At 36.8% G+C, this 12,325-nt stretch overlaps 1 protein-coding gene across 1 annotated transcript in view; it reads right to left on the bottom strand.

Annotated features, from left to right (window-relative positions):
- Positions 1-11,668, bottom strand: part of LOC129746169 (receptor expression-enhancing protein 4-like) — an 86,903-nt gene extending 75,235 nt beyond the window's left edge. The window contains exon 1 of the mRNA XM_055739694.1: positions 11,326-11,668. Within this exon, the coding sequence (XP_055595669.1) occupies positions 11,326-11,357 (32 nt within the window). The 5' untranslated portion in view covers positions 11,358-11,668. The remainder of the gene's footprint in view (positions 1-11,325) is intronic.
- Positions 11,669-12,325: the final 657 nt, after the last annotated feature.

The raw sequence follows: 12,325 nt of genomic DNA, 5'->3' as shown, positions 1-12,325 counted from the left end.
GAAACCAAATAAAACATATCCCATATCCTATAACAAGACAAATGGAAGAAGAATGGGAAACTGATTTTTAATGCCAGCCACACAGATTTTTTGCCATCGGCAGAAGTGTGCAACGTTATATAGCTCCTGTGACTTATCTCTCATATTTAAGCTCGTTCTGGTCAGATTTAAGCTTATTTGATCAGATTTAAGCTTTTCAGATGTATTCCCATCTCCAATGCTATCAATGCATAAAAAAGCTTAAATCTGATAAAAAAAAGAATCTCTTTTTTGATCAGATTTAAACCTTTTAACTATGCCTTGATAGCATTGGAGATGAAAGCTTCAATACATCTGAAAAGCTTTCATCTGATAAAAAAAAGCTTAAGTCTGACCAAAACTAGCCTTAATCTGAGAGATGTTCGTCACAGGGGCTGTATAACGTTGCATACTTCTGTCGATGGCAAAAAACCATCAGCCAAAATGAGCTGTGCGTGTGGCCGGCATTAATAATCAGTTTCCCATTCCTCTTCCATTCTCATCCCTTTCCCATCTAATATTAGGAATGTTGAAAAAACACCGGCCAAACGGCAGACGGCCAATGTAGAACTTTTTTTTTACTGTGAAAATAAACTTTCGATTGCTAACCGACTCAAATGGCGCACTGGGTAAAATATCGGACTGGCAAGCCGAGATGAGATGTTGCAGTGAGTTCGAGTCTCACTATTTATTTTTCTTTTTTGATGAATTATTCAATACAGTTTACTACAAGACGTCGAAGAGCACAGTTGCTCAGTAGAGTTCTCTTAGCTTGAGTGAAAATGTATATATGTGATAAGGGATTTTGATTTTTTAGGTTAGAAAAAAGCTATCACGTGGAAAAATGTCCGAATCCAAGATCCGGATCAACACTATTCGATTTTCTTTCGGAAGTGATGCAGCAGAACCAACGGAGGCAGAAATGTTCAATTTCTGCCAAGACAAGTGTTTCAAGCCAGAAGACTTGTATTCTGTGCACAAAGATAAGGAATCTCGATCAATTTTAATCAAATTCAGGAACGAGGCGTTGCTGAATTCATACGTGCGGAATCTTCAACCAGTAGTATCTTTTGTGTATGCGAATGGAACCAGAACTGAAGTAGAAATGGGTGAAGCAGGATCTAACTTCAAATATGTAAGGATTTTTAATCTTCCTCCAGAACTGGAAGATCGGGACGTTTACAAGGCTTTGTCATCATTTGGAGTGATCAGACATCAAGTTCGTGAAAAATATCACCCAAGAACAGGTTACCCAGTTTTCTCGACAGTGAGGGGTGTGTACATGGAGATCAACAAGGAGATACCTCCCCAACTTCGTATCAGTCACTTTATGGCTCGTTTGTACCATGATGGAATGTCAAGCAAGTGTTTTTTGTGTCAAGGCACTAATCACTTGAAAGCCAATTGCCCACGACGGAATGTCCCACGTGATTCGGTTCAAGGTCGTTTGTTTAGCAGTGTCGCTGCTGGAACTCATATAGTTAATGTGCCTTTACCAAAAGAGAATGATGATCGAACAAAGGAAAGCCTAATAAGTGAACTCCCAAGTGCCGAAAGCTCTTCTCGCAGAACAATAGCAGCTGTCAGAAGAGCTTCACAGGAGAATACAATGCAACAAGGAGAACCGGAAGAACCTACCAAACAGGAGAGCGTCGGAAAGAGTACAGCTGAGAAATTGGAAGCCAGTTTAGCACCTGGAACGGAAGCTGAGTTACCACCATCGCAGCAATGGAAACGTATTCAAAAGCGTGGAAGGAGACCCCAGAAAAACGAAGACGCTGAGAGTTACTCATCAAATGGTTCTGACGTTGGAACACCGATATTTTCACCAGACACAGTTTCAACATTGGAAGTACAACAAAAAAGAACAAGAAGCAAGTGCAAACTGCTTAGAACGGAAACGAACCAACAACAAAGCCGAAGTATCAAATCGTACCGCTCGAAAAGTAAATAGTTTAGCACTAGAAACAATTAGTTCATTGATTGAGCTTATTTAAAAAAAAAATAATAAAAAAAAATATTTGCTCTCTGTATTCAGCATTGCTGAACATAGTTGAGGTAGTTGTGAAAGTGTTCAGAGTACTAGAATAATAATTGGAACCTTTTTAAAAGCGGAAAATACCCTAAAGTTATAGTAATAATAATGATTTGTAGTTATGTAAGGTTTTATTAAATAAATAAAAAAAAAAAAAAAATATATATATATATATATATATATATATATATATATATATATATATATATATATATATATATATATATATATATATATATATATATATATATATATATATATATATATATATATATATATATATATATATATATATATATATATATATATATATATATATATATATATATATATATATATATATATATATATATATATATATATATACCTCTATGCAAAAAAAAAAAATTAAAAAAAAATAGAATGGAAATTCCATAAAATGTTTTTCTTGTTCCGCTTGAATGTAGTGGTGCTTTTTCAATAATATCATCTTTGGTATAGTACACTTTTTAGCGCATTTTCGGCACAGAGAATGGTTAAATATCAAAAACAAACTATTCTAGTAATAGATCATTTTTGTAAATAGGCATTGGATTCTTAAAACCTCTTCTATGAGTGCACTTGTATCTAAGCAAGATGCATCTTTTTTGCTCTGCCATATTTGTTTGTTTTCCTGAATAACAAAGAAGAAGGAAAAAAAGCACGCTCGGTCAAATCTCGCACATTAGAGCAAGTTTTCACTCGTGTTGGAAAAAAAATGTTTTCGGGATATGGGATATACCCAGTACCCTAGACTTGCTCGGATATTTTATACAAAATTTGAGAAAGTCAAGAAAGGTCAAGTTGACCAGTTGAAAAATCGTCTCAATTTATTTTTAAAATCAATTTATTAAACTCAAATTGAGTTAGTATAGTTTCTTGAGTTAAACTTAGTCCAGCTGCCTTTTCATGTACGGCATTGTACATCGTAGAGCGTAAAACTGATGCTTTTAAGTCACAGTTTGGGTGAAACTGATAGTCAAAAAAAACTCCAACTATGTTATAAGACTAGAAAAAGGTTGCCAGAATTTGTCCAGCATGTATGGCATAATCCGGACATTCGATTTCAAAATTGTCGACCAAAAATCCGAGCAATATCGTGACAAATTTGGTCAAACTCAAAAAATTCGAGAAAAATCAAGGAAAAAAATGATTTTCTCCACAGATTCTAATGCTTAAAAAATCGGTTTTGGACATACAAATAACAAAAAGTATATCACATAATTTGTTTTTTTTTTGTTCGATTTGCGAAATTAGGTGAATTAATGCGGGCTTTTTTCAATGAATTCCGGGCAACCGGACCGGATCGGACTTTTCGTAAATTTTGTTTTATAAATATCCGGGCGAACACGGATAAAACCGGGCAATCTGGCAAGCTTAGGCTAGAACCAGACAGCAATGATACTTGTAAAATCAACGAGGTCGGGTACCCTGATTTTTTCTTTAATAAGAGGTATGGTTTCATGATTATTTATTTTTGTTTCGAAACAGGAACCTTATTTTTTTAATTTCCAGTACCAGCACTCAACACCGAAATATTCAATATAACTCGAAGTGCTTATCTTATAAAGTGGACAAAGTAACAGCCCTCAACCGTATCGGGTAATTTTTTTTTTCTGTTTTCGGTACGACCTGTCAGCCCGCCAGGTGACCATCGGCTTGGAACGGAAATGAGCTTTTGAGCTCACCTACAATCTTGGCGTGCCAATTCGACTGAATTCTTTAAACAGCTGTGTAATAGTCGACCCTATCTCTGCATCCATCCCATTGCTACATGTCTGACAGCCATAAACTTCGCAGGCCAAATAGGGCAATTACGGTGGGTACTTCGGAAACATTTTAGGTTTGATATGACCAGAAAGTCATAATTTACTCAGGCGTCGAACAATGACCGGAATACTATGACTAAGGCAAAATCATTTCAAGCATAGAGTTTTGCCAGAATGGACTCTATTTTATTATCTGTTCATGTTGTTATTTGCGTTTACTAGAGCGCCGATGTGGTCTAGCGGATAGGCTGGCGCGAGTCTGGTATTGGTACGCCAGGCGTACTGGGTTCGATTCCCGGTATCGGCAAGAAAAACTTTTGGGTTCGATTCCCTAAAGTTGCCGACAGGTAAGTTGTGTTTCATTCTATAACTGACTATATAATAGGAATGTTCAATCAGTTGCAAGCTGGTCAGGTATATACACGGATGCCGGAATACCTGTAAGTAAACTAGCCCACCTGATTGATTCATTCTTCCAGAATATACCTACATCAACACAATACATTCATCCATAACAGTTCATACGAAGCCATGGGGTCCGGGTATGATGGCGCGCTGCATTGGAGATTTGTCGGACATAATAATCTAAGGGATGCATGTGAGCACATACTTTGGCAGAAACTGCGGTGAATCCGTGCACCCATGGTGGATTACCAACATTACCAACATGTTGTTATTTGCGTTTACTCTTTGATGGCATCCTTGAAAAATACTCTTTGTATGATAAATATTAGAGATGTACCGAATATTCGATCGGCCGAATATTCGGCGCCGAATATCGCCAAAAAACCGTTAAGCCGAATATTCGGCACACCGAATAGTTGAGCTAAGTATTTGGCCGAATAGTTTTGTCCCAGATTTCACAGGAACCTAATCTGCTTGTTGATAAACGCCCTAGAAGCGACAAGTCATCTGATGTCCTTCCTGGTTGAAAATAATCGACTCAGAAGGGCATTAAAGTGGGAGAAATGGAAGGAATTTGAAATAATCGCTTTTGTTTTTTCATTAAAAACTCAATAAAATATTCGTTTGGCCGAATATTCGTTTGGCCGAATAGAATAGTTGAAAAGGTCAATATTCGGTATTCGGCCGTTCGCCGAATACCACTATTCGGTACATCTCTAATAAATATCAAGGTTCTTACCAATTTTTCGATGATTTGTTTAGTTAAAATGATTAAAACCAATCGAAATTATCTTGTATCTTATCCGTATTTCAATCATATAATAAATTTTTCCCAAAATACCAATCGCACTTGAGGAAAACAACGTCGTCACAACGCAGCGTTTGTTGAACTGCAGCTGAAGAAGGTCGCTAATCGAAAACCCAGTCAAAGTTGGTTCTGCGGCACAATCGGTTCCTCTGTTTATGGCAGACTGTATAGTTCATTTGAATATTGCGCTCAGCACAAACACAAAAACCAGAAATATTCTATTTGCCCCTAATAGCTTCCACGACGTACAATATCGTTTTGGTGGAACCACTTGACTGACACTAGTTTCCAGGTCCCATTGCAAGTGACCGATATGGAGAAGAAAGTGACCGAACAGAGCTTGGAAGTCGAAACGAAAGTCACTATGGCTTGATTAGGAAACTTGTTGCTAAAATTAAACATATTACGTAGCCGTGGTCCAGACCAACTGTCGCCTGACATTTTGAATAACTCCTAAGGTAAGCGATGGATCGATCATCGGGATATAAGGAAGTTTAAGAGTTCTTGATTAACGATTACAAACGTAGTCAAAGTTTGTCTTAAGTTACTAAAACTATTTAAATGTCAAGTATAATTTATTGATAAAAATATGGACTCGTGTCCCATAAACTACAAGACAATATTCCTGATCGTTTGTAATCCACAAGTACAAGTGAAGTACATTGCCAAGCCAACTACAGGAACACTCTGCCTAAACACTTGCAGAACGATTGTCTTTGCATCTTGGCGTACGAAATTTACCGGCCAGGCGAGGCAAGGCGTGGGATGACCTCTATTGAGCTAATAATGTCGAGGACTGGACTCGGAGCTGAATCCGGCAGAGTTTATTGGCTTTTTTTATTATAATAATATTACTGCGGCGGCAAGGAATCGTGACAACCCCAGTAGCACTTTTGTTCCTGGAGACTAGGAAACTGACTGCGTTTATATTGCTGAGAGCTTTCAAAGGTTCTAAGACATAAATTTTGAAAAACATTCGCAGATGCGTTTGATCACACACAAGGAATAGCTTTAATTCTTGAAATCGATGAATGGTGTTTTGTCAAAAAACAAAATGTAAAATTAACATTATAGTTAAGGGCACTTATATTAACACCTTCACGATTGCTTCAAAAAAAGGTTATAGAACTTTTCTCATTTTTTGTGAGGTTTTATTCGAACAATTTGAAGAGCTATCAACGAACTTTCGTTGCAACTAAAATGTGAAATACAAAAAAAAAATATTAAAACGGATGAATAATGAAGAGACTGATAGGGTGATCAATTCTAGTATTAAATCATAGAATTTAACCCTCATCCGCATTACATTTTGACACTATTGCAAGTTTGAAGGCTTGTAACTTTTTTCAGAAGTTTCAAAAAACAAAAATTTCTTCGGGGACCCTAAATGAATTCAAAAGTTCTTTAATATTGCATCTTTACTTTTTTTTTATGGACGAACCCTGGAAGCCTGGACAAAAAAACTCCCTTTTCCGACTTAGAGTGTCAATTTGACACCCCAAAAGTAAAATTTATCTAAGTCGTTTGAATTATAAATAATTTCATATAAATCTTAAATCAATAGAAACCTTGTAAAATGTTTAGAACATTATATATAGCTAAAGCTACAAGTTTTCTCGTTATTCAGCATGAAAGAAAAAAAAAATCCGAAAAAACATGCCTCAGGAAAACTGCTGTAGTTTACGTCCAAAAAAATATTTGCATATGATGCATATGAAAGCTGAAGTTAAAGTCTACGTCATGAAGCCAAGATATATTTTTTTAATTTTTTTTTTTAATGAAAGAGTCACAAAAAGTTCAAATAAGTGACCTGGAAAAACTACTTTTCATTCGATTTGCTAGTAAAAACTGTTTGAGCGATGGTAGAGTTTTTGAAAAAATATGACTACAAAATTTATTCTAATTCTAACATTTTGTTGTGTTTACATTTGTGATTTTGTGATGCAACAAAAATTGAATTTACTGAAATTTTTCAAAGTTGACTACTTTGCGTGATTTTTTTACAAATTGAAATTTCATCTGCTCTTGCTCCACCGTCAGATTGTACCCGGATTTTTAGTGCTTTTACTTTGTTTGGACCCATAAAAAGTATATTCATTGGATAGCAAATTTAATCTACATTCTAGTGAGGTGCAACAATTTACGCTGTGAGATTTCACAAAAATATGAAAATTATAAACCTAAAATCATTCCTGAATTTCTAGAACCACAAGCAGCACGTTCAGCTGAACGTGTTTGTTTGCTCTCCGAGTAGGTACGGTGGGGGGTGATTCGGGCAGAGAGCCAAGCCGAAAACGAAATAATGATGGGTGTCGTGATTAGCAAACGCGAACTACTATCAATAGAAAATTTCCAACCAAGAAACACACGACACGCATCATTATTTCTTCTCTCTTTCTTTTTGGAAGTCACGTGATGGCATGTGACATGTGATGTGATGTGATGACGTACATAACATGTGCCAAAATGTGAACATACGACATAATCTGACCATGCGACAAATTTTGTCCATGATAATAACGTTATCATGTCACATAATCCGACCATGTGACATAATCTGACTACGTGACGATTCGATCCTGTGACATAATCTAACCTTGCGACATGCGATGATGACATGTGACATGTGAGAAGATACTATACTGCCCCTATTCGCATATGAGTCTCATGTGCATTTTTATCGTTTTTGAGGTATCGATGGATTCCAATCTAATTTACCTATAAAACAGGTTTTCATTCGAAGTTTGTTCCCAAAATTTCGTTAAAAAAAATGAACCTTGGTGTGCTCATGGGAATAACATTCGCATATAAGTCCCATGCCCAAATTCAGCGCTAAAGCATACAATTGAAGGAAACTGTAGTTGGGAAATGAAGTAAATCTATAATCTTATGTATACAAATGGAGGGTTATCCGAGGGTTTTTTTTTCGGCTCAGAGATGGTTTTTCTAATAGTTTCGGGAATCTCACTTTTTATGGAAGGGAGGCTCCCATTTTTTTTCTTGTGGGGGAGAGCCCACTCTGACCAGTAGTTTATCTTTAGTGGTAATTACCCCGCGTTAATATAATGTGCTATCAGGCTCACCTGCACTATGGGTTGAAGTGACAGTTGATTGCTGACTAAGCATTTTATCCGAATCGGGTATGACATCTAAGATATACGATATATCCTTCTTAGGGCTGATATGCAACCGTATGTCTTGTGCGCTTATTAACTTTGCCCCAAGTACACGCTCTTTCCTATTTAGAATGGCGCAGCAATTGCATAGGAGATGCTCTGCAGCTTCTTTTTCGAACCCGCAGAACCGACAGTCATCGTTTTGAATAATGTTTATCCTTTCGAGATGCTGTTTTGTTGGACAATGTCCGGCCGAGAGAGCTGTGTAAGTACTTAACTCGTGCTTATTTAAGTTCAACATGTTTTTTGAGAGTCGAGCGCCTGAGATGCTGCTGTTCTCCAGTTGGAGATAATAGTGGTGCTTTCCCAGTTTTTGATTTCCATATTCAAGGCACTCTTCGATACTCCGCAAAAAGGTTCAGGTCCAATTAACCGGCCCTGAGATCCTTCTCTAGCTAGCTGGTCTGCTTCTTCGTTCCATAGGATACCGCAGTGGCCTGAACCGAGAATTAAACATACATGTTCCGTATGGCCAGGTTTCATTAGTGCAAAGATACACTTCCATGGCTTGGTGTTACATGTGAACGAGGCTCCCATACAAAATCATCTTTTCTGCCTATCTGTTATGTACATGTATAAACGGGCGGTCGGAATAAAGTGAAGTTTGGTATCCGAGGGTTTTTTTTTGGTTAGAGATGGTTTTTATAATAGTTTCGAGAATCTCATTTTTCATGGACGGGAGGCTCCCATACAAAATCAACTTTTCTGCTTATCTTATGTATAAAAATTAGGGCGTTTTCTTCTTAAACCATCACGTAAAAACGGACGGTCAGAATGAAGTGGAATTTGGTATCCAGTATAATCTCTGCTCGAGTGTTAAGAATATTCGCATATGAATTACAAGAGTATTATATTGTAATTTCTCCGTAAATACTAGTTAAAGTATTAGCGCAGAAGTAAACAAAAGTATTCTTTGAAGTGTTTTCTATCCGAACTATTAATAGGTTTTACCAACAAATGATTCATACGATTGTTTTCATAAAAACAAGTTTTAAACTTTATGAACGTTTTTCTTGGTTTGCAATTTTTACACATAGGATTAAGATGCGAATAGGGGCAGTATAATATCATGAAATATGGGAAAGTCAATGTTTGGTAGACCTTTCCACTGCGACCTTCCCGCACTCTGCAGCTGGTTCATGCTGCTCCACAGGTTGCTACTGAAGTAAACTGCAAATTGATATCGTAGTAGGAGTACCACTGGTGGGGTTCAAATGCCGATCAAAGATTTTTTTTATTTTCGACCAGCCAATCAACGATGAGCAGGCTTTATAAATTATGTCCTTCAATGAAGAAAAACAAATAAACGCACTTCAATCAATCAATCAATGAAGCTATTTTCGTAACGCGGGATCTGATCGAGAATTTCTATTTGCCCTCTAAAGTGTTGCCTTTAGACGTAATTCTACGTCAAGAATCTTTCACATAAAATACCGTTCATAAATCGTTGCGGAATCCTGAAAATCGAACCAATCGGATCTCATATAATACTCCTCTGCGTGTATTCATCTTTGATATTTTATCTGGAAACATTGACAGTACCAACCTGATCGAAATGATACCATTCCATGCCCCTCCCGCGCTTTGCGCAATTACGAACCATTAAGGATGATGAATTACAGACGAAATGAATTTTATAACCCCTTTGATATTTCTTGTAAGCTTTTTAACCAAGTGTATTCATGTTTCGACTTTAATATAAGTAAGGATAGTTTTAAGCGTAGATTAAGAGAAAATCCCTCTGTGTGATATTGAGTTATCGTAGACCGTGAACAATAAATAAAATAAATAAATAAATAAATGTATAGAAATGGGAAGCACGCACACTGTCATTTTTACTTTGAACTTCTATAACCTTATACCCTGATTATATTTTTCGATCGAATTTCTGCGTAAGATAGATCAACTATTATTTGACACAATCTTAAGTTTGTGTGGCGTGAGATACAGTTATTTGCCATTCAAACTGCAATATCTCAGGAACGACGCAACGCCTATTATCGGAATGTTTATCAGAAAACTTCAAATGCTAGCTTTTAAGTTTAACAAATATTCTGCAAAAATTCCAATAATAGGTGTTGCGTTGTTTTTGAGATGTTGCAATTTAAATGGCAAAAGTCCGATTTCCGTAGAATTACTGTATCTTAGGCCACACAAACTTTAGAATGCTCACATTTTGTCAAACAATAGTATGATAGGTGATCTTTCTTAAGCAGAAGATTTGATTAAAGTTATAGAAGTACAAAGTCGAAGTAGATGTTTATTTGGTTGTTTGTCGTTTGTGCGACATTGGTGATATCGCTTTATTTAAATAAATATCGCTCAAGAAAAATGAACAAAGCAATTTCTATTAAATTTTATACATATGACTGCCATGAGGGTTTAATATAAGAATTTAAATTCTAAGTTGTAATCATAAAATTTCAGGTTGCTTTTTCTTAAAAATAAGCTTATTTCCAGCAATTAAGATTTTAATTTTCTTTAAATTATCAACCTTGTTGTCCAGTAGATAGTCAAATTGCACAATTTATTTTTTTTCTTCGTAGATATCTACTTACTCTCAAGATGTTTTTTGCATTTTAATCATTCGATATATTCCAGCCTCACTATGAGCAACATATCAAACATTTATCAAGCCACCATTAAACAAACAAACCATCACATGAATTTCAAAATTTAACGATCGAACTAAACCTGTTTCTAGAACCAAACATGCACCATCGGCTTGGTGGAGAAAGAAACATTCGCCTAGGCCAGAGGTTCTGATACGAAGAAATCGACGGCTCCTGCCTGAAGCTTTGCGAGAGCATTGGGGGTATGAGGGGCCATAGAGACCTATTTCCCCGTTCATTTATCGATCGATTGTGGGCTCCATTCTTCTTCGCTGTTCCGTCAGGATATCCACTGACTGGGCTACCATTAGATAAAATTCCTCCTGATTTCGCCGAAAATTCCATTCCACACAGCCTTCACGCCATTGTATTCCATTTATTCGGGAAGATCCAAACTCCATCGCAATCTTCATCGAATTTTTTTTCGATTATTTTTTCACACAATTTTTGGATGCTTATCGCACCAACCGAAAACATTACTCACATCACAACACGCGAAACGATCGCCGTAATCATTTTCACTAACGACAATTGTTCATCGATTAACACAAAAACGCAATAACTTGTTAGTTACAGAAATACCCGACTCGTAACTGCGACGAAGGACCAAAAAATCCTTTTTTCACCGCGAAAAAAAATCTTAAAAGTATTGCACCAAACACTCCTTCCTGTCGTCGTCGTCGTTACCCGTCGTCAGCATCAACATCAGCAACATAACAGAGAACAAACGCTTTTGCACAACGCTTGCTTGCTTCGAAAAACACCAAGAGAGAGAGGAACGAAATACCGCGCGGCGCCCGGGGAATTCCAGTGCAAACCGAACCCGCTCACGATGGAAACACAACTCAGCTCTGGCAAACAACAAAGCAAAACATCAGCTTGCAGCCAGCCTTGCCAGATCTACGGATTTCTCCGTAGTTCTACGGACTTTCAGCATTTCTACGGAGCTACGGATCGATGCTCGAAATCTACGGATTTTTAACATTTCTTACGGATTTTCTACGGATTATCGCGAAAATTCAAGGGATTCTGCGGATAACTGAAAATTCTACCTGACGACCAAAAAAAAAAAAAAAGGTCATCAAGCTTTATTTTGCCGAAATCAGTACATTTTTCGATTTTCCTAAAATCTACGGACTTGAGCGGTTTTCAATCTGGCAACGCTGCTTGCAGCTGGTCTGGCTTGACGCTCTCATTCATGCTCATCAGGCAGGATTCTCTCTTAAAACTGACGAAACCGACGAAACGATCGTTGTAGTTTGAGGGTGACCAAACATACTGACCAGTTTTGTGCAGCTTATTTGAGTTGTAATTTTTCTAGGGATGCCTTCAAATCAATTTATTAAATTGTTGCAAGTTGAGTCATTTCAGAAACCAATTCTGGAATATTTCATTCAGAGCCTTATATCCTTTTGGGTCTGAAAACATATCTTTTTGTTTAGTTATATAGGTAATTCCATAGTACATGGAAAATAACAGGTAAG

This window comes from Uranotaenia lowii, chromosome 2 (assembly GCF_029784155.1).
Source record: "Uranotaenia lowii strain MFRU-FL chromosome 2, ASM2978415v1, whole genome shotgun sequence".
Classification (NCBI taxonomy): Eukaryota; Metazoa; Arthropoda; class Insecta; order Diptera; family Culicidae; genus Uranotaenia; species Uranotaenia lowii.
The sequence above is the reverse complement of the archived record's forward strand: the minus strand, read 5'-3'. Positions and strand labels throughout refer to the sequence as shown.